This window comes from Geospiza fortis, unplaced genomic scaffold (genome assembly GCF_000277835.1).
Source record: "Geospiza fortis unplaced genomic scaffold, GeoFor_1.0 scaffold192, whole genome shotgun sequence".
Lineage (NCBI taxonomy): Eukaryota > Metazoa > Chordata > Aves > Passeriformes > Thraupidae > Geospiza > Geospiza fortis.
Window position 1 is genome coordinate 906480 of NW_005054315.1, and position 23752 is coordinate 930231.

At 35.7% G+C, this 23752-nt stretch overlaps 1 protein-coding gene across 1 annotated transcript in view; it reads left to right on the top strand.

Moving 5' to 3' along the window:
• The window catches only part of PRKX (protein kinase X-linked), a 92575-nt gene extending 78031 nt beyond the window's left edge, over window positions 1-14544 (top strand). Inside the window, exons 5-9 of the mRNA XM_005420014.2 lie at window positions 1423-1518; window positions 5194-5251; window positions 7303-7380; window positions 10244-10392; window positions 10788-14544. Coding sequence (XP_005420071.1) covers window positions 1423-1518; window positions 5194-5251; window positions 7303-7380; window positions 10244-10369 — 358 coding nt within the window. The 3' untranslated portion in view covers window positions 10370-10392; window positions 10788-14544. The remainder of the gene's footprint in view (window positions 1-1422; window positions 1519-5193; window positions 5252-7302; window positions 7381-10243; window positions 10393-10787) is intronic.
• Window positions 14545-23752: the final 9208 nt, after the last annotated feature.

Consider the following 23752-nt stretch of genomic DNA (forward strand, 5'->3'; position numbering starts at 1 on the left):
TTATTATTGTTTTTTTTTACCATAAGCCTACAAATACCTTTACTTAATTATTTTGATGGAATTTGATTATTCCTGTGGCCGAAATTTACAGTATTTCAAAGGGAATGCTAATGCACTTGATCATCAGCTGAATAATGAAGAAATTAATATTTCTGAAAACATAATGGAAATAATGTATATTACTTGTTGAGGAATAAGCTCGTTTGACTACCATAAAATTTAAAAAAAGAGCCTGAAGTGAAGAAATGTTGTTTTCATCCTTGTTTTTGTGCTGTCAGTGATTTCCAAAGCCACAAGCACTGTATTTGTGCGCGTATGGACACAGTTAAGTTCTCTGAGAAAGTAATTATGTTAGGGAGATGTGAAAATACTTTAATTAAACTGTAATAGTGGTTGGATGTTTTTAATATGGTCAACACTCATAAGCTGCAGGTTTTTTTAATTCTGTGGGGATTTTGAGGCAGAAGCATAGTAAGAGGGTTGTTTTGGTCATATTACAGAGGGCAAAGCAGGACTGAGATTACTGAATGAGTTATTCCATTCCCTTAGAAGGTTTCCTGTTTAACTTTTAAGAGCATGAGTGACACTCGGAAAGCTGTCGGCTCTTGGGCTCAGCTGCCTGTACTGGCTGTACTGATGCACCTCTTGCAGCCATCAGGGATGTACTGTACTCGTAAAGGAAGCACAGCAGAAAATGTTCAATTCTTACTGTAGCTGTACAACAAGAAGTAGTCTCTCTGTTAGCTCATAACTTCATGAAGAACTTCATAGAAGACATAAATGTAGAATTTTAATTACATATTATTTACTATTCATCATGGCGAATATTTTGAAATGAAAACTTTCTGTCCCACACAGAAAGGCAGCTGCACTTGGAGAGTTGTGAGCAGTCTGACTGTTTCAAAAACCTTATCTAGCGAAACATATAGTTGAATTCAAGACGTACAACAAATAACTGAACTGGATAATGTGTTCATGTGAAGGTCCTTTAACACTTTAGAAAGAAACTGATAAATAAGGGTGTGCCGGCAGTTAGAGGACAAGATCAAAAATGGTAATGCTCTTTTGGAGAGTATATCCCTGGGTTTTAGAGATAAAAGCAAAGCATTTTCTACTTTTAAACTGAATTTTTTTTTCAAAAATTATATTTTTATGGCAATTGTGTAGCAATTTTATATTTTTCTATCCTGTTGTTATATTTAAATTCTAATTCTGCATTCAGTGTGTTGCGTACAAAAATGTTTTCTGTTTTACAATGGCAGCCTTAAATTATTCTTCAAGATAGTACTTGATTGGTAGTGTCCTACCAAAAATAACAACATCATCAATTATTTCTGAGGGGAATTGCTATAACATAATATTGCTTATAAAATTTTTAGAACTTCTTTTTCTAACATCTGAAAATTTTCTATATTAAAATAGGTTTCCTCCATTTTTTGATGACAATCCATTTGGTATATATCAGAAGATTCTTGCTGGCAAAATAGATTTCCCGAGGCATTTGGATTTATATGTAAAGTAAGTCCATGACTCCCAACACTGTCTTTTCTATTCTAAATACCTCCTGAGCACTGTTTCTAAAAAATCTTTTTAGAAGACCTGATTTCAGATTCTGATTTTCTGAAACATCATGTTGGAAAATATTTGATATTACATTTACAGTTTCAGTGCAAATAAACTTATATATTTTGTAGACTTCAAGGTGGTGATACAGTTGTAAGATAGTATCTGCCTATTTTTCTGTTTATTATGGGTTATTAAATGCTTTTCCACATTGTGGAAACCCCACTGGCATGTCCTGTAAGAAGGTCAAGAGGAGAAATATGAGGAGATGATCTGAGCAAAAATTAGGAGAGCAGGAAGAGGACACTAAAACTGTTTCTATCCATAGATACATACCACTTAAATCACTCTCAGCATAATTACTTGCGTGAACTCTGGTACTTTGGAAGTTCTAGTGTAAAGTCAACTTAAATTTGTGATAGCAGGGGCCCAGTTCAATATGGAGTATTACATACACATGTAATGTGGGTTTAATTTTCAGTATTTAGCAATTGTTAAAAGTGTATTGCAGATGAAATAAGTTTTTTTTTCCTATTTGAAAATTCCATAACTGAAATACTTTTTAGTAAACATTGGAACATGATGAAATGTGATTATAAACATGAAGTTTCTTCTAAGTGACAGCTGAAAGAATGAGTGAGAGAGTGAAGACAGGAAGTTACTCCTTTGTTAATCACTTGTGATGTTTTGATGGTGACTTCAGAGAGGCACTTGCTTACTGTCACTACTGGGTAAACATACAAGCAAAACTAATCATTTGAGAAAGTGTTTGTTTTGTTTTGTTTTTTTTAAAGTCTCCACTGAATCATTGGATGCACTGAATGAAGCATGTCTGCTTCCCCTTAGGCTGACTAGTGTCTCATATTCTTGTGTCTTAGTAACAGTTTTCTTAGTAGCTCCACACAGTTTACAGTTTAGTGTAGTCTAATCCAGTCTTCCTAATCCAATTGGTCTTGGAAAGAAAACTGATTATCTCTCTTGTAGTATTCTGTGCACTGAACTATAATATTGTGATCAGAAGGGGGAACACCTCAAATTAGGTTATCATCACTAACAACGCATCCAATATAGTGAAAGCAGTTACAGAGACTAATAGCCCCTGAGCCTCCTTTTATCCTGGCTAAACAATCCCAGCTCCCTCAGCCACTCCTTGTAGGACTTACCCTCCACATCCTTCACCAGCTCCATTGCCCTTCTCTGGACTCACACCAGCATCTCAGTGTCTTTCTTCAAGTGAGTGGCCCAGAACTGGACACAGAAACACGAGGTGTGGTCTCACCACTGACAAGTAGAGGGGGCCAATCACTGTTCTGTCCTGCTGGCCACACTACTCCTGTGGCTTCACTTACTTTCTGCAGTGAGTTGTGAACACAGTGTCTTGGATGTCAGCCCCTCTTCCTTCTTTTAAACCACAATATGCAGAACTGGATAGTCCTTGAACATCTCTGCGTCATTACCTTAAAGCAAGTGCCGAGATTATTTTGTCTAATGAAGGCAGTCTTCTTCTTACCTTCTAACCCACCTGTTTTCTCTCTTCTTCCAATAAGTCAGTATTTCAGCCAGAAAGAAGGCTGTCTAGGATCCTGTCAGATCCAGACTCTGTCTAAAGTATTAGTGCTATACAAAGTTTTAACTCTCTGTTCTCAGGCAGCAAAACTGTTTCCCTTTCTGAACTCTGAGAGCACTTCTCTCCCTAGGGATACGTACTCCCTGAGCTTACAGGCATTTACATTTTTTACTCACCTATGCCTTATCACCCTCCTGTACTCTTTACTTTCTGAATTTGTACCACTTCTGCTTTCCCTCCTGATGCATGAATGTCACTCTTTCTTACTGCTTTTTTAAAGTTTTCTTTGCAAAACCACTTTTGGAAACCTCCAAACGAAATGTCCCTGTTACAGCATTTTACTGATCATTGCTCTGCAGAGACTTTCATGTAGAATTTGGTTCTCAAAAACATGCACTAGCATATCTATTGAATTAATTTTAACATAATTTTTAAATGAGTATTTAGAACCAATGTAATAAAGAACTACTAAACTATTATTGGTTTCAATTCAATGGATATTTCACTGGTCCAATGCAGCAAGTATCATATTTAGTAACAATACTGTATCAGCAAGTAAGCTCATCCTTTGCCTGTTTTATGGTGAATTTTTGAAGCAAGCCAAGAATGATCCATGAAATGTTTTCTGGTTTTATAGGAATGGGAAAGTGTCTTTGCCCATAAACTCTGTGAATCTCTTTTTGTGTTTCTGGATTTCTTTTCAGTCCTACTTCTGTTTTAAGTGTGCTTATAGTCCTCCTTGTAGCCTCTTCCATGATGAATGGTCTTTGTGAAGTAGAAAGGGATCTTTCTGCAAAGGTGACTGTGAAAGGAGTTGGTCACATGATTTAATCTAATTGAAATATTGATTGTCTGGAATAATCACAAGAGTTTTAAAAACTGCTTTCTACATGGACTTTTTTATTCGTATATCTGGTAATTTAATTTTTTTCCAGTTGAATTTTAGAATTGTATTCCTGCCAAATGCAACAGCTTTTCAAACAGTCTAGCATATTCAGTTTATATGTTCATTCTGCACGCACTTTTGTGATTTTGAGGATAGGTGACACAATGCTATTTTTGGGAGGCATAGTAGACACTACAGGTAGGGATGGAGAGAGGCAGGTGTGTCATTGTTGTGTGTGTGTTCTTTTCTGTAAATAAAATAGTTGACTTTTTTTAACCTTTGATATTGTTGAAAATTTGAACTAGCCATACTCTTTAATCTCCATTTCATGCTGTATGTCATCTCTCAGGAATACTTGAGAATATAGAAATAAGGATGGTTAAACTTTTGTTCTTTCTTGTCATTGGTACTTCATGCAATTAGTCCAGAATGCCAGTTTTCTAAAATCAAATAGCAAAATAATCTTTGAGATAAAATGTACCTGCTTATAGAAATATGAAGCCGTATTTTTCTTTCAACTCGCAAGTAATCAAGCTAATTCCATAAATTGTGATACTTTTGGTTTATGTCATAGTTGTTTGGGGCTTAATATTTGAAGTACTTTGCTATTAATATGGAAGAGCTTTCTGTCTCTAAACTTCTTTTAATCGCCTAAAATGTTGATTTAGTTTTATGTAGAACTGTTCAATGAGCCAGTATCTCAGTGAGACTTTTTGTTTTCAATTAAATTATAGATGTTACTAGTTTTAAGCAGATGACTAGCTCTTCCATGGCTTCCCTGGATATTTAGCATAAAGATAAGGGTGCAGCTTTATCTGCTTTTTTAATATATTTTAGTGTTGAGTTCTGACAAACAGATTGGAGATCTGTTGGAGAAAAAACATGGAGGTTTTGAGATTGGGCATGCTGAGCAAAATGCAAAAATACAAAGAATAAAATGGTGCTACATGGCAAGGGGCAGGGGAGGAGAGCGAGAGATTTTTTCCCTTTGTTTATTGGAAGAGTCTAAAAGAACTCTGCAAGAATTCTGTTAGATTCTTTTTTATTGCTTACTCTTAAATGTCCTAAAATATGAGGAAATGAATGGTCAGAGGGAAGCATGTCTATATTCTGTAACACTTGACAGTCAAATATAAATTACTTCTGTTTAACAGAGAACATGTTTTCTCTACTTCAGAGACCTTATTAAGAAGCTGCTTGTGGTGGACAGAACAAGACGACTAGGAAATATGAAGGTGAGTGTAAAATCTTTAGTGTAACACACAAGGTTGAAAGAATTCTGTAGGAAAGATATAGACCAGCTCTTCATAGAATTTTTGGTTTTATAAGCATGAAACGCATACGTTTCCCCATACATTATTTTGGTTATGCAGTCCTAAATGCAAATTTACCTGTGTATTTCTGTGTTTCTGAAAATCATTCCCCTATTTGGATTAATGCTACTCTTGATTGTGGTTTTCCTCTCTCCTCACTACCACCCTGTTCATTAATGTGAAAACCTGGATTAGACCAGAAACATGGTATTAAGTCCTGTAGTGCAGGGTGCCAGCTCATTTGATTCCTTTTTTGTGGCAGTGATAATCCCAGAAGGGCCACTAATCCAACTTGAAGTTTAAAAATTATTTTAAAAATATAAGGATTGTAGTGATACCTGGTCATTGTCTTGGTGGGGCTGATTAAGCGCAGTCAAATACTCTTCCACCAGGAGGAATTATTTACCCTAATCCAAATAGATTTATGAAGACAATAGATACTGAAATTAGCATGTATAATCTTTCTCTTTGGAGACATCTAAAATTTTTATTTCTCTGAGGAAGGGATGTTAGAGGTTTGCTTTTTTGGCCCGAAGCACCTTGAATGGTAAACATAGGTGAAAATGGTAAAAGGTGCACAATCATCCAGGGTTTTCTTAACATATTAATATAAATGCTTTAACCAGCTCTCCAGTGTTTTCTTTTGGAGCTTTTTTATGGCACAAAGGTAGTCTGGTAAGAAAAAACAGGAAATAATGTTTTTCTTATCCTTCAGAGTACTTTGTAGTCTTTTTCAGGAGAATTTCTTAGGCTGAAAGTTTTTCAATTCATTTACCAGTGAAAACTTTTATATGTTTGGACAGTTTTGAAGGAAAACAAAAATAAAAGCAAATCTTGACTTGTTCAAACATGGGCTTTGGTAAATGTGTTTGGCTGGGTTTTCTGTTTTCTGGGGATGTTTTTAGTCCATGGTTGCTTAGGTTTGTTTTGGGGTTTTCCCTACAATTGACTAAAATTCTTAAATCAAAAGCAGTTCTAATTAAGAGCAGATTTTGGGGTGGGAGCACTAGGTCAGACTTGTGTCTGATCCTTTTCCATTGTCATAAAATTGTTTTAAAAATATGTAAATCCCACAAAACATTTTCTGGTGAAACATTCAGTCAGATCTGCTTTTGAGGGAACTACGTGAACTGTTCTCCTTGATGCCTCATTGGATATGAGCATGGATAGTTCCACTCCACATAAATCTGAAAAAACCCAAATGTGTGATAATGCTTGGTTTTGTGGAGCTGTGTGTCTTATAGTCTTGAGTGCTGTGCTTTGATCAGGCCTGAGACAGAGAAACAGCTGTTTTTCCCCAGTGCTTAATGCCTTGAGAACAAGTCTGTGCTTGAAACAGGCTTAATAATGAAAAAAAGAGACATTTTTGTTTCTTATGTACATAAATAAAACAGGCACCCCAGAGAGAATAATCATTACAAGGCAAATACACCTTTAGCTGTATATCTAAAATGAAAACAAATGTTTTAATATATTTACTTTCGTAACAGTACTGAGAACCTCTTGCTGTCAGCATTAAATGCCTGTAATATTTAAAAAACCTATATGCTTCCCAGACATTATTTTTATTTAAAACACCATCAACCCTCAGTTAGTTTTTTATAGTGCAAGGATTAGAAAGTATATCTGAATAAAAGGCATTCTCTAAAATGTTGGTGAAAACAAAAGTAAATAGGACGGTAATGAATGGTTTTGTGGGTACTTTAAAGCCTGTTCTTGATCTCCATTGTGACAGAAGAATGCTAAAAAAAGCCCAAAGAAACCCCAAATCAAAATTACTTGGGTTTTATTGCTGGAACTCAGGATCTACTAGGGAATTAACACTATGAATTTATCCTTTAGAATCTTTTCATGATTATCACCTGAAAAAAAGAAAAAAGGATAGACCTGATATCACAGTCCTTGTAATGAAATACATGGTTTGGCATACATGTAAGCTTAAAAAGTAATAATTTTGATTTCTTTCCTTAAAGAATGGAGCAGATGATGTGAAGAGACATCGATGGTTCAGGTCTATAGATTGGGATGCTGTACCTCAAAGGAGACTAAAGGTACATTCTGCAAATACTGTATAGGACATCACAAGGACAAATCATTGTTCATTTAAGCTGATCTGTTGAAGGTTTGTTGGCTGTTGCATCTGTGTGTTTGTGTGTGTATAAGCACATGTCTATATGCACACTTAGTAATTAAATGTGTATTGGCCTTTTTGCAATGTGGAGTTAATTGTGTATCTGTTTGCATTTTTGTCTATATACGAACTGTCTAAAAAAATCCCTGCTTTAGTTCGCTGAAGATGATTTGTTAATACAGAATTTAGTTTTCAGGTTTAGGTTTTTGTAAGTGATTACTTGTTGTAAGTGGTTTTTTATTTGGGGACATGGAGGGGATTGCTAATTTGTTGGTTTGATTCTGTTTTTCTTTTTTCCTTGTCCTTACATATATGGAAGTATTTTTTTCTGAGCTTTAAATTTTTGTACCAAGTTCAATTCAGGTAAATGTTTTAATAAAATGTAGAGCACGTGGGAGTAGGAGGAATAGGGAAGGTGAAAGAGAGGGATTTATGAATGTAATTCCAACAGACTTTTTTATAGCACTGAATTCTAGTATTATATGAGGGCAGATGATTGCAAAAGCTACCAACACTACAAAATGCTTTTAAAGTACTTTAGAAGTAAAACTGGTTTCTTTCTTTCCTTCCTCAGAGTTCTAACTTGTACAATACCTTACAGCAGTGGTTTTCTGTAGCAGAAGTTGAGTTACCACATGCAGTCAATCAAGTACAAATTAAACATTTGTTTTTATTTTCTTTGCATTAGTTTCTTCCAATTAAATTCCAGGTAGATACCTTGAGTTCTTGCAAAAAAGAAAAAAAAAGGAGATAATATTAAAATGTTCTTGATGTATTCTTGTAAACAATATTTAATACAAAGCTGTAGATGGCTTTTCTCTTTAAGAAAAATGAGCTTACAGTGTTTTAAATGTGTGGGTTTGTTTTATTTTTAATCATTATTGCAACCAGTTGATATTTTTATGTATATGCATTGTAATAAAGTCACATTTTTCTAGGTATTTACTATAAATTCTGTTTAACAAACCTGCAAAGAGCACAAACTGAATGATAACCTGTTTAATAATATATAAACTGAGAAGTTTGAGAACCAAAGCAATAAAAAACAAATAGTACTAAAAATTGTTAGATATACAATCAAATGTCTCAGGTCCAAACATCCTTTATGTGGCATTTTTATTTTAAAAATTAATCAAAAAAGTCACCATAGCATTCAGATTACTATAAATACAAAACTTGTTTCTTAACCTTTATGATGGTTACATTAAGCTCTTGGAAGATGAGGTGGTACTTAATTAAACTTTAGGGTAGGAACGTGAAGTGGATCAGAATTTTACTTGGATTATTTGAAGAATATAGCTGCCTCTGTAGAATTTGTTTTCATGATTTCATTCTGATGAAGAGATTGAAAATATGAAATAATGCATACAATGGTCCATTTTCCTGGTAAAAAGTGTGTATTTGTCTGTTGTATAAATTATGCATGCATTCATGGTCCGAATAAGGTCCTAAATATCAATATCATATAAACAATAGCAATGGCTGAAAGGGAGAAAATGGTTTCATTAATCATCCTTTCTTTCTCGTTTTTTTCTTTCTATGTGTCGCTTCACAAAACTGTTTTTTACTGCGAAAATGCTTACGGGGGGAGGGATAACGGGCACTGCCCACAGTGGATCAGACATTTCTCAGGGGCAGAGCAGATTCTGCACATTTTCCGCAGCATCTGGGCAGTATTACTGTGACTGCCAGACACAAAATGAACACTCTGCTTTTGGCTGAAGGTTAGAAGTACTATCATACAGGGACCTGTCTTTCCCATTGAAAACCAACTGATGATGACATCATTTTGAAAAGCCCAAAAGATCAAATAAGATCTCGTGACCTAGTGGAAGCCAGACTTTTATCTTTTTTGAGGATATGCAGAATAGTATTTAAACATTTAATAATCATTTACTATTTATAGTTCTGTCTGTGGTATAACTTGGAGCCAGTTCAGTGATCATCCATAGGGTTTTCTCATTCTAAATTTTTCTGTTGGATTCAGCATGGTAGTTAAGCTCTCAGTTGCTGAGAAGAGGATAGAGAGATGAATGTCCCTTGAGAGAGGAAAAGGGGTTTGCCCTTCATTAATACCTGCAATTAATAAAGTGTTCCTGAAGGGATCTTTATCTCATAGTCTGTGGCCAGAAGTACAGAGCATTCTCAATGTTAGATTTCAGACAAGTTAAAACTACAGGTATTGTAAAGCTGATGAGTAACACTAGCAATTGAAAGGCTCCTCTGTGAAAACAAACAAAAACTGATACTTCTCTTGGCCACCTTCAAGTTTCATAAAAACAGTCTATTTGAATTAAGATGCTTTTATTACCATCCTTTTGAAATGAGTGACGGTGAAGCAATGTCTTTACCTGCTTGAATTTATTGGTAAGTTAGGAAAAAACACAGTTGGTAGACAGAAGTTAGTAATTTCAACCTCTTTAAAAGAAATCAATCTATTTGAAAGCAGTGAAGAGGAGGCTTTTTTCCTCAATATGGTAGCAGTTTCCCATGCTGCTATGAAAATTCTTAGTTGAAAAGAAGCTAGTGAATAAAATAGGTATTTATATTTAGTGTATTAATTATCTAAGTGTCTTTTAACCACATTATTTAAGTGTGAAATTGACAAAAAGTAGGAATGTGTATGTGATGCTGCAAGTTTCTCTCATGCCATTCATTGTTAGGGAAAAGGTGAACTCTAAATCTGTACTCCATTTGTTTAATAGATCTCTTACAGAATGGTATGGTGGAGAGGAGCTCATTGAGGAGACTACTAACATTTTTGTTGTGCTTCTTCTGACTAGCCTCCCATAGTGCCCAAAGTATCCAATGATGGGGATACTTCCAATTTTGAAGCTTATCCTGAAGATGACTGGAACAAGACACCTCCGGTACCTCCTAAAGATCTAGAAATTTTCAAGAACTTCTGAGTGTAACATCTACACTCAACAAGGTATGTCCCAAGTGTCAAGAGTGCCTGTGAAAACATTGCAGACCTGTAAGTGAGAACCATATGCAGAATTACATTTTGTGATTTATAATGGCTTGAGGTGACAAAAATCACCTCACAGGATTTGGTTTTCTACATTAATGAAGGTTTATTTGCATACAAATATTTAAATCCTTCTGTCCTTAAATTTTTTTAAATAGCGTGTAAAAATAAATACCTAGAATGATTTGACAGATAAGGAAATGTGATAGTTTTTGACTGTAAGGTTTTACTACTCTAGAGGAATAAGATTGTCAGATTAATTCTGTACCCTGGATATTCTCTCTTATAAATGTGATAGGTTGATACTTATTACTGAGTTCAACCTTGAGTTTTGTGTTCTCTTTTTTTTGTCTTAGAAACTGGAAGGAAATTGAAGTGCTAAGAGCAAGTCTGAAGAACAATGGAGTTCAGATATAAAGGAAGATTTTCTTTGTGGCTAAGAATGATACTGCATTCAGATATGTGTATAAGTAAATGTCAAAAAAGATGGAGGCAGGCAGGAATAATTTTTTGCTGTAAACATTTGACCTTAGTTTATTAAATTGTAATAATGGTAGTCTGCTCTGAAGTAGACTAACTAAAATGATATTTTTAGGATTTTTTTTTAACTTATGGTTGAATTAAGTTTCCTGCTATTCCCAGATCCTTTTTGCATAGTTAACTCATAGACTTAATTTTATAAGTTTATACTAAAGTTGTGTAATTAAAAGCACAAATTAGTATATATGTATATATTGGATACAGTACAACTAAAGCACAGGAATTGTGCAAAGATGTAAATTTTTGTACTTTGCAGAGTCTATGATTTTTATTTTTCAAATAGTGTTTTTCAAGAAGTTCTTTAGGAATAAAAGTCTTAAAAAAGGATAAATGAGTTTTTCATCATCTTATATACATTTTATAATTCTTTGTAAAAAACAGAAATAATTACGTTTTAAAAGAGATTTGTACCTAAAATTTCCAATGCCTCACACTTACAACCATAGTACTTGAAAGCAGAAAGACCAGGGCATGTTTTATTGTTGTTGAAGATGTATCTTAATGACTAATTTATGAAGTTCTGTTACAATTACATCTTTTTGAAAACCAGAATTTTGAGTGATAATACACTGTCTGAAATGAGATTCCTCACATGAAAAGTAACTGTAAACATGCAAGTCAGTCCATCCTGATAAAAGGGCTTTAACTGGCTCTGACAGGAGTTGTTCCCTCACAAGCTTGTTGTCTTCTCCAAATGTAAAGCATGAGCCATAACAGACCTTTTTCATTAGTGAAATAGTTGTTGTTGTATGCTGAACACTTCAGAATATCAGAGGGAAGACTGAATATATAGTACAGTCTTATTTTTCTCCTCCTCCTCTTTTGCAAATGTCCTAGTCCCTGCTGCCAGCAATTTCATATGTACAGAGTTCAAACCTTAGATGCACAGAGTCTCTTTTTTCATCATGTGTTAACATCTTTCTAGCAGCTTGAGCACACTTTTTTGGAAGTATTTGCAATATTGCTTAGTTTTAAGTAGCACTAAATATCAGTATGTGCATAAGTATGTATCTCTATATATGAATGCACAGAAACATGAAGGTAGATTGAATACTAGGCAGAATCTCTTTTTTTAGGGTTTTTTTTTCATGTTACATATTGTGATACTTGTCTTAATATAAGGAAGTTGATTTTGAAGTGCTTCAATTACAAAAAACACAATGGCATTTTTTAGGATGTTGTCAGTTTAGATAACTTCTAGTGAAATTACCATATTTAGACCTTTTTTTTTCTCAGAACACATCAGCTTTCTGGAGTTCTACTGCTATGACTTATGGCTCTACATAATACTGTCTAATTAGAGTATACAGACAGTATTCTCCAAAAACTACTCTCCACATTTTTGATCTGAAAGCTATAAGAAGTGTAGGCCAATGATTTGTTTTTCTAAACTAAATCCTGGATGCCTACCAAGTAGGCATTCTAGTAATTGCTACTGAAATTACCATATTTATGATTTTATGGCAGATCTGTTACTGGAGTCTCCTTGTGGAAAAGTGATCTCAATTTTTTTTGTTTAAACAGTACCGAAGTGCTATTGAGAACCTGTAACTTCTAGGATATTAGATTATTTCTTCTTAAAGCAAGTCTTACTAAAAGAGATTGTGTAACTCTTGTCAAAAATGCACAATGTGTAACAAAATCAGGATATTTCAAAATGATAATTCTGGAATATCACAAAGCTGTCTTGATGTTATGCAAGTTGATGGCCCCAGCTGCCACTCAGTGAATATTGAGTAGGAATGTATAATGAAAAACAGGACAATCCATAGGAAATTACAGTTTTAGCCTAGTTTAAGTACCTTATTCTCTTGGAAAAATGAACCTGGCCCCACTATATTTGTATCTGTGGAATTAGTTATTCTAACTCAATTGGAAAAACTGAAACACATAAAACACAGCTTACTTTGTGTAAGAGGGAGCAAGCAGTTGGGGAGTTTTATTGATGTATAAGTGTATGGTATTTTATGGACTCTGAATACTATATGCATCAATTTCTTATTTGAAAATTTACATACTGCAAGAAAGTGTGCTAAATATTGGATTTTTCTTCTAATTTCAAAGCTGCTCTGTAATTCTTCAGATCTGAGGAAATGAAGTTGAAATTGAGTAATTTGCCACAGTGATGGTTAGAAGTTTTGAATGCTTGAACAACAGGAGATAGTGAATTTTCTTTTTATGACTTTTATCCATTGCTGGCAGTGGATGCACTGACACTCATGATGGAGACTAAGGAAGTGAATACAATGTTATTAATAATGATAATCTGTTGACTTTACATTGTTTCCAAGCCATGTGTACATACACCTAACTACTGACCTCGTCAGCATGCTTTCTAGTACAAAACTGCTTTCAATTTTTTTAAATTAAAATACTTAAGTAAAAAATAAAACAAAAACATTTTTGAAGCATTATTTTAAGCGATCAGTTATTTTCTCTACAGTCCTGGATGTAATGAGGTGTTATTACCTGGCTGTTTTATTTATTTGCACGAGTGAGTCTGCTTTAAGTCTTTACTGGGACTTCATGGCCCGCTAATGTAGTTCTGTCTGAGTGCTCATGCAGGTAAACACTGCACTAGGAGTTCTGGATTTATGGTTTTTTTTAAAGAAGACTAGAAGATTTTTTTAGTTCCTATTCAAGTAGGGTGTTCTCTGAAGTTCATTTTATTTTGATTCTTTCTGTTAATGTGTACTTTTGCATATAGACTGTTGCATAAGGACTGTTGTCTCGCAAGAGAGCCCATAGGCCTTTGATATTCTACGTCAGTGAACAAGAATGTTAAACATTAAAAAAACAACCTTTATTTTTGAGTTTTATATATATATATTTTAACTGCCCAGTCTGAGGTTTTAAGTGATAAACATGAATTGTAAACTCGATTGCCTTGTAACCAAATGATATAAATGCTTCATGATTTCAATGAAGAACATGCTGTAGATTTTCCTGTAAATGAGCTTGATCAATGAATATGTGTGCTACTGAGCTTTAACTAATGTGATCTTCCACTGTAGAAAGTCATTGTTACAGATCAAATATAGGTACTAAACTATGTTTAAATGGATAAACAGGGATTTTACAGTTTTGAAAGCAATGAAGATATGGCTGTTCCTCAGCCCATCTGCTTGCCATTCAGAAGAGTTGTGATGCAGTGCTTCCTATGCTATAGAATTATTTTTCAGCTTTCAATGACTGTAGCATGATTCCTTCTTGTACTGTACTGTGTACAGACTTCCCATGTTTTGCACTTTTCTATGGCAAACCTTGACTGCTTTATAAATACTCTGTTGTGTAGAAAGTAGTGATAGTGGTAGCAGGCATTTGTGTGCTGCATAATCAGTTTGGACTGCTCGACTTGCGAGGTTCACTTGGGCTAATGTGTGTTGCTGGTTGCTTGTTGTAGCTCACATGTAAGTACTGTTCAAGTTACAAAGTCAGCCCTCATTGCACAATGAAAAATCACTGTGATCTGTACATAAACCCTAGTAAAACTTTATTGCTGTTTAATTTAATGTAATATCTGTCAAATCTGGATTCATTTAATAAACCTTTATATCTTTTCAAATGTTTAAACCTAGTTTGCTTCCATTTATGCTGGAAGGAGTTTGGGGTTCTTCATCCAAGAAAATGGTGAAGGGGTGACGAGAGGAGCAGAAAAACAACAAGCAGAAAAACTTCTTTTCACATTTTAATCCTTTTCAGAACAAGGTGCAAGTATTGGAACAGATTTCAGGTGGTGTCAAAGAAGCACCAAAAAGTACATTTTCTAAACCATTTCAGGTAGTGCACCAATAATCGAAAGTGTTAATTTGAACTTCTCATCAAACTTTGATTATATGACCCTAATTCCTTTGGCATTTTCACAACTTAATGACCTGAACACTGTCCAGAACACTCAGTTCAATCAGTTTCTTTAAGCATTGAAAAATATTCTTACAATGTCTACCTGACTTACCCTTTATTTCATCTTCCATCAAAACTTGAAAAGTTCATTTTTAACAAAATTTGTTTAGCTGTTTAAATCTCTTCTGTCAAATTTATTTTATTTCTTACCTCCTAGGTATCATAATATGGTGATAATTACATAACCATAGAACCTACTGGATACAGTTTGGGCTAGTTAGGGGTTCACTTTTTAAAGATGGATTTTTTTTCTCCCTGGCTTCATTCTAAATTCTGTGCATTGATGTTTTTCTCTTGTAAACCACTGTCATGTTCTTCAAGAGACTGCTAATGGAAAGTGAAGGAACACTGCAATGAGGCCTGGCAAGCTTTTAGTTGTGTCTTTGTCATGAATCAGAATAACTTTTCAGTTAAAACACAAGAAATTTTTGAATGGCAACAAGAAAGAATTTTGTTTGGTGTCTTGTTCATACCCCAGCCATGTGGCTGAGTTTTTGTTCATTTGTCCTGAGTGCTACACCTTTTTTGAATACACATGTAACTCTTTTATCTTTTCCAATAGAAGCCATTTAAAATACACTTTTTCACTCATTCAGGGCAGGTAGGTTTTGTTCACTACCACCAAATCTCTCACTTCATGCTTCATTAGGCCTTTTTAGGGCAAAACACTCTTAAAACTGCATTTGACAGTAGCCCACTGTTCTGTGATCCCCTGTTAACCACTAAAGGTATGATACTATAAGGAATGGTGGAAAGCAGCTGGCATTGTTACATCTGGATCCTGCCCAGTACTTTGTGAATTCTTACATAATTCACAAATCAAGCCCTTCCACATGCAAACCCCTGCTAGCTGCTTCAATCTCAGCTGCAGAATTCAAGTGGCTTTTCACAGGGAAAGTAAAAGGCTCCTCTGCTGCTCTCAGTAGAAGACCAACTCCATTCTGTCCTTCATGCCCCCTTTCCATCTACCCTTCAAAAAAACACCACGTATGAATGTATGTCAAGCTTTGTATTTATCCTTGAAACCAGAAATACTGTAAAATTTTAGCAAGCTGAATTGTACAATTTTCCATATATCCAAATACTTTTCCAGTTTTGTGCAATCATATTTCAAACTATTGTTCTGTGAAAAGTGCAGCGGTCAGTGGGGCTGTTACACCAACTTTGACTTAAGGTAGGTTTATCTGATTCACGGCACTTGTTTCAGTGCTAATAAGTGTCTGGGGCTGTTGAGAGTCTGACGTCTCTTATTGCATCTGTAGTTCAGTCTGCTGAAGTCTCTGAGTCACATCCCAAAACTGATATGCAGCCTTAAAGACCAAAAATGCAGGCCTGTCTTACTTCTAGTATGCAGAACTCTGAAGTGCCATGCAGGTATGTCTGTACTGTACTTGTTTTTACATAAACAGAGTATAGATAGATACTTTGAAAAGTGTAGTTGGTGTCAGATTAAGCAAATAACCAACTTCAGATTTTTTTTTAGTTGTTTGTTGGCAGTTTTTTGTTTGTTTTAATTCTTCTCTTCAGTATATTGTCCCTGGCTGGGGGGGGAGGGGGGGGAGCTTGATATGGACTTCAATAAAAAACTTGATATGCCTGACCAGTACATAGTTGCAAATGCAATCTATAACTAAGTGTTGTTTTTCTGTCACTAAATGTTGTAGAAAAAATGGTGCCCGCTTAGGTTTATGCTGTCTTTTAAAGCTAAAATTCCTGTTTTTCTCAATATTGTATCCAAAAATGTAGTTTTGGGAGTCAGAGTTTATTTCAATTTAAGTCAGTAATCAGTGTAGTTTGCAGAATCCTTGATACTAAAATCCCTGAGTTGGAAAAGGGCAGTCTTTGTAATCATCATGCTCCTCATTTTTTGCCCAAGTGTAAGCTGTGCAGAGGAGGTGGCCATGCTTTCATTGCCAATACTGTTGCAATTCACGTGAAGAAAACAGCAGCTTGCTTGAGCCTGCAGAGCCTAAACTTAAATCTTTTCACCTTGAAGGACCAGCTTTGAGAGAGTATAATTGAGCAACTTAACAAATGTTAAGACTGAGATATAGAAAAACTCTGAATTTTGCAATGGCAACTCTTCAGAAGTTAAGCATTAGAGAGCTCAGTTTTTGATTTGGAATACAAAAGTAAAATATTCTGTGCTATTATATGCTTCTGAAGTTTGGTGAACAAATGCCAAAAATATGGAGTGTTTCAAATTGTGCGTATAATATCTAGTAGCTTCTTTGGCCTGCTTTTATTTTATCAGTTACAAAGAAATTGTAGTTGAATTTTGGGCCTTCTTCTAAATCAAGATGGTTGTGAAGCACCATTGAAGTGAAGCAGTGCTGCTAGTCTGTGTTAATACAGTAAATAAAACATTCACAAGTGGCATGTCTTCCATTTGTACTGATAACCAGTTTCCTTTGATGCATGTTAGCTAGATGACTTAACATTCTGTTCTTAGTTTTTGGTCAAGCTTTTACCTATTCTACTAGCAAGTTTTGCGAAAAAATAAGCAGGTAAGTAAACAGAAGTAGGTATTTTTTTTCCCTGTTAATAAAGCTGAGCTTTCAGTTGATAATGTAAATGCATTATCAAGGAATAGCAATCTCATGTAAATGCATTATCCATAAACAGTAACCTCTTCAGATTAATAAATTCCTGCTTTGAATGTGTTCAGATTTAGAGTTCTTATTTTTCTTTTATTTTTCTCTTATTTTTCTGTGAATTCTTACTTTTTATATTTCCAAGTATAAAGTAAGACGATTGAATGATCAAACAATGATTATTTTTTCAATGTAATTAAAAATTAAAACTAAATTGACTTTCTTATCATGCTAGTGCCAAAACCATGAGCAGTACTGAAAGTTACTTAATTTGTTGTGGTCTGTGTTCTGGATTTTCTGTTTTCAAACTGTCGAAAAGAATAGTAATTAATACAATAAAAAATGCAAATGAAGGGTCATTTGCCTTGTATTGTCTTTAAGCTTCTAGTTTATTCTGTACATTGAGTGGAGATGTCATCCTACTTGAAATAATTCATTCCATAAGTTTTCTCTCTAAATCTCTTTGGTTGATCTGAGATTGGCATAACTTCAAGCAGCTAAAAGAAGAAAATCTGCAAGAGGAATATAGAAACAGTCAATGACATTTAGAACATATGTTGTCCAAAAGTGTGAGGGTTTTGTTGGGTTTTGGTTTCTTTTCTCTGCATGGGGCCATATGCATATGATATATTGGAAGCTAAAACAAAAGCCACCTTGAGACACAGCTTTGAGTTATAGTATATTTTCATATATTGCCAATAAAGTTCTTGCATTTACTTTTCTTAGCTAGTTCCTCTTAAAGGCATCAATAGCTGTATTTTCCTGTAATGTTTTGCAAGTGCTTGCTTCATGTTCAAGCTTGTTTCCCTGTTGCCCCGAGGGTGACATTCAGTGGAGTTCACTTCTGTTTATTCTATTGAAAAAATCCCTGATCCTGTTTCTTTTTTTCTCAAGGTGTTATGAGCGATAGCAGCAATACATTACAGATTCAAACAATGAATTATTGTGAAAGACAATTAATGAGGAGACAAACAAACCAGAGAACATATCCTATCATGGTAGAGTATTTAAAAGGATTTCCAGTAGCATGATTAAATTAAAATTCTTTCAAACAAGGCCTTACAGATGTAAAGTTTAAGAAATAATAAATAAGATTTCTCCTATTAATGTCAATAGTTCCATTTACCCAATTTATCTCAGTTTGCATGTTTTGAATAGTGGGAAAATAGTAGGGCTGTATGTAAGTGTCTGGGAAGGCAGGGTGTCTGGGTAATGTGAAAACCTTACCTTCTACAAAATGCTGTAATAGAAATGTAACACTGCAGAACAAATATTTACCTGTGGCAAGAAGAGGGAAAAAGTATATCTGCATTCCATTTATTGCCTGGTATCACCACAGCACATTTAGGCAGTGTATCTTTCTTTGCTCAGGGGTTAATTTTTTTCAAGTTGGAAAAAAGACTATGTGAAATAAAAATCTTCAGTACTTACTTCCTTTGATACTGTATCCCTTTCTATGAGAATAAAACCAAAACCAACTAAAAAAACTCCACCACCCATGCAGTAGTTGATTTAAGGCAGATGCAGTTTCTAGGGGTGGAGAGAGGACTTGAAACTAAAGAACAGCAATGTCTTGGGAATGGGAGAGGAAGTGTTATATCCTTGGGTTTGAAAGTTTTCTGTCAGAATCTCATGCAAGTACCTTATGTTACACCAGAGGAGCTCAGGACTTCAAGGATCAAATTAGGTGGATTAATTTGAAGCAGGGGAAGGAAATACTTGGGAAAAGTTTTGACTTTCACTTGACCATCTCACAGAAGCACAAGGTGGTTGAGGTTGGAAAGGCTCTCCAGAGGTCAGCTGGCCCAACACCCCTGCTCAGGCAGAGCCATCTGGAGCCAAAGGAACAAAACAAAATTTTGTACTCATCTTAGGTGACATTCTTAGAACCATCCTCAAAAGCTCAGAAGATAAAATATACACTGCTCTTTTTCTCCTGTATTTCACTGAAAAATAAAGCATTTATTTTTAGATTAATATTTTTCCCACTTTAAAGTTTTCTAAGCAGCCACTAATAACAAGTTATTTATTACTAATAAAATTCATTGTCCTCACAGCTTAAACTTCAGTGGAGTTGAAATTACAAAGTATTACTTTTGTGTTCAGTTCCTTGTGTTCTCAAATGCTACAGAAGGACTTTTTAACCTTTCTGTACTTAATTCGGGTCTGAAGTTGTGAAAGGGACCATGTGTTGGTGCCAGCTGCTGCACACTGGTTCCTCATGACAAGCAAGTCCTGATTAAAGGTGATGCTGGATTGGTTGCCTATAGACAGCTTTGAATTTTCATTTGGAAGAAAAATGATTTTGTTGGTCAGCAAGTTCACGGTAAAAAAATTGTTACCTCAGTGACTTCCAAGTGTAGAACCACAGTTTTCAGTAGTCAATAAATCTTTGTACCTCAGAGGTGTTCTAAATGGCCATGCCATTCAACCTCTGTTCTCTCAAGTCTGAAAGCTAGTGTGTCCTTCCTGTGGATTGCAGAGGCAGGTTGAAGTCAATGCACGACTCAGTTCTTTGCAAACTGAGGGACAAAACCTGGTGTGCTCACAAGTTGCTGGTTGTGCACTCAATCCTAAGAGTGCTGGTTGTTGCACAAAACACGCCTCTATCAGACAGAGAAATTTCACAAGAAACTAACTTGCAGCCAGTTCTTTCTGCCGTGGTGTGACAAGCTGACAAATAATCACATCTTGTGGTGTTGTGCTTGCATTTTCACCAGACACAGTCTGTCTGGTTAATAAATGCTGATCCTACATGACTGGCTGGAGTGTGGGGAGGGAACGTGTCTCCACAAAAAAGAGCCCAAGCATGATCCCGTTTGGCTTCCCAGGCAGATGGGAAAGAGGCACAGCAAGACTTCTTGGGAAAGAGGTTTCCTGGGTCAGGGAAGGTGTCCAGGGTGAGGGCTGGAGCAGCCTCACGTCTGTTCCTGGGGCTGGGGGACAGAGTTGTGCCATAGGTCTGAAGACACAGACTTGCCTGCTCCCACCTGGTTTTACTCAAGGACCACAAATGTTTAACTTCCATATTGATCATGCAGAGGCCCTCATGTCAACAAAAGAATTCTCTTTAATATTTTGGCTTTTGCTGATGCACAGAGTACATCTTCTTTTCTCCTCCCCTGAAAACTCTGCCATGGGAATTGGCCTGGAATACATGTAATTGAAAACAGAGTGAAACTGATGCCATTTCCAAGTCATGCCTTTCTTGTGATACACTCCTCATTTACTTAAGCATCAGTTTATGTACATACATTAGTAACACCATATATTTTTTAATCCTCCTCTTTTGAAATTCCATGTAATAGTTTAATAAATCATTTCAAAGTCAAGGAATATTTTTCCACTGTTAATTAACAGAGCCTGAGTTGTTCTTTGTCCTTTTGGTGACACAAGTATAGAGGAAGAATTGTTCTCCCTCTAAATTAAAAAAAAATTAGGAGGAATAAAATAACCACAGAAGTACTTTTAAAGTATACTCTGGAGTCATATTTATTTTTAAACAATAGTAAATCATTTAATTGTTTCAACTAGGCCTTGTTCCAAGCAGTTCTAAATTTGGAGTTAAAAGAATTGATCTTAAAAAGATGTGCAGGAAAACAAAACTCTCTTCCTCTCTCATTTCCTGTTTGAATTGATGGGAATTTGGGCTCTTTGGTTAATTTAGCATGCATTGCTCCTCCATGAACCCCTCTAGTCAAGGATCACAGAATGTCCTCTTCTCACAAGCAAAGCATGAATTTGTAATCCAGTATGTAATTTTTTTTGTCTTTACAAATGAGCCTATTTAAATGAACTATTAAAAACATTTTAGTAGTTTTGTACCACTGGGTATGGAACCAGTTGCAATTCCAGCTTGCATTGTGTTGAATATGTTATACATTGCCCTCTAACGCTGCTGATCACAGTGCTGGAAGTGTAATACACAGCAGCAAAATCATCACAGCAAGATAACAGGAGCATCAGCTGACACACACCAAGTGCTCTGGTTCCTCCCAGTGGTCCTGATTCGCAAAAGAGGGATGTAACCGGATCAGGAGATGGGGACTCTGCCCCGAGAATTTAAGTAAATGGCCAGGGAGCTTCAAAATGTCCTCAGACAAGAGGAGATTCCGCGGTTCTGGAGGGACTGTGGCTGCTTGCTTGGGGCATCACAGGCTTAGGACATTAAATGTGGACTTGGAGTATAGGGGGTTTCAAGAGTTTTTGTCATGTTCTTGTGAGTCTGAAAAACTTCACAGAATTGAAATATATAGTTTATGATATTTATGTCTGCAAATACAACATCACTGGGTCAGTGAGGGTAATAATACAAAACATAGTGAATTTAACTGGGGGGCATCTCATGGGACTATTTTATAAAACAAGTGTAATTTTGTTTTTCTTTGGGTGTTTTATTTCTTTTCTTCTTTTTTTTTTTTCTGGTATTTTCCAAGAAGTTCTAGCCTAGAGTGACACTTGTAGGTTTATCCAGATGAAAATTATGCAACTGTTTAACTGAGTAACCATTAAAGACTCCTTATTCAGGTTGGCCAAGATCACAAAAGTAGTTCTGTTGTGATTTAAGAAGGCTGTGATGTTGCTATGCTCTGCTATCCTTTTAGTTTGCCTTCACTTGCTGAAAAATAGTTTTGTCATCACATTTATGTCTAGAATTTTGGCTAATACTTGAACATGGTCATGAGATTGGAAAGATTCTTTCTCCTATAATAGTTTAGGAGTTTCCAAACACTTAAACATCAGTTTCTTTGTATGTCTACAAATCTGTCTCCCTTAAGCCAGTCATAGGAGGTAAACATCATATTTCTGTTTTAATTGAATGCAACTGTCATTATTAAATTGAATGTATAAGTCAGGTATTTTGAGGGGAAAAAGGTATAGTATGTGGACTAGCACCAGAGAATGTGAAGGAAAAAAAAACAAAACAAAGTTGAATAAAAATTTCTATTTTTTTTTGCTTTAAATAGTCTCACAGAGGAATGGCTGGAAGAGAAGTTAAGGACAAAGTGATTCAAGTGATTTGATTCATGAGAATGCCTCAACACATGATTTCACAGACAAGAAAATATTTTACTAATACACCAAAATATTTTCAGATCCAGGTCCCATATGGAGTCTTTAAAAGGTGTGATTCAAGAGGCTGGAAATGTGTCATCTTCACGTACAACAAGTGTGCCACAATCCAGTAAAGAACTTCTGCAGACCTGTCACAGTATGAGCTTTCCATAGTATCCTACAGACACATCCAAACAGTGGGAGAAGCTCTGAAGGCCTGCAGTACACTGGATTTTTGATTGTTGTCAGACACAAGAGCAGGGAGCCTGGCACCCTGAGTCACCTATTTCAGCCTGAGTCAAGGCTTTGTACCTTCCAGGTGGTTATCCAGCACAGTCACTGAAAATGACCTTCTGGGGTCAAATCAGTCCTTAAATTAGTACAATGAGTACTTCAAATTCTTTGATACTTTTATCTCTGTGAGTGTGGTGGAGGAGTCAAAGCATCCTGGCATTCAACGTGCAGATCCAAACAGCCACATGTCTCCTCTGCCTGTCTGCAGACTTTCTGTAACAGCAGCATAAACACAGGAGTCAAAATGAGGAGTGGTCTTTTTCCACTGTGTTTTAGTAAGATGAGAGCTGTAAGCACAGTCCAAGGGGAGGAAAGGAAAAGAGCTTGTGGGGTAGAGTCTGTGATCTGGGGTTTGCACTAAGAGGTGACAGCCAGAGAGTGAAAACAGAGCTCTGACAGCTCGTGGGGGGAAAAGTGAGATCTGAAAGAACAACGGGACAGGAAAGGGAAGCTGTCACACTGCCAAAATTAATTTAAAAAGGAATGAGGCTGAAAGAACTTGGATAGAGAGATTTCATTTGCCTTGCATTCACTTCACTCAGATGAAAAAGCAGCCTCCTTAAAAAGTAAAAATATTTAAGGGTTTTTAGCAAGTTGCTCCCTAGCAATAAGCTTGTTCTTACAGCCTGGGTCAGTCAGCAGAAAAATCCCCTTCTCCTGAGAGGACTGTGGAGTCAAAACAGACCTGGCTTACCTCAAACAGCTTTGCAGAGCTGCAGTCCTGTTCACTGCACAGGCAGGGCTCCTGCTCCTGGGGGCTGCTGCCATCATTTCAGCAAAGCTCATTGCCCTGCTGGGAAGCCCTGGTTTTTGCTTTGGAGGCTGTAATATAAATATACAGTTGTTTGTCCTCTCCTTGCAGTCCTTTCTTTTTTCTTTTTTTTTTTCTTCTTTTTTTTTTTTTTTTTTTTTTTTTGTTGTTTTTGTTGTTGTTG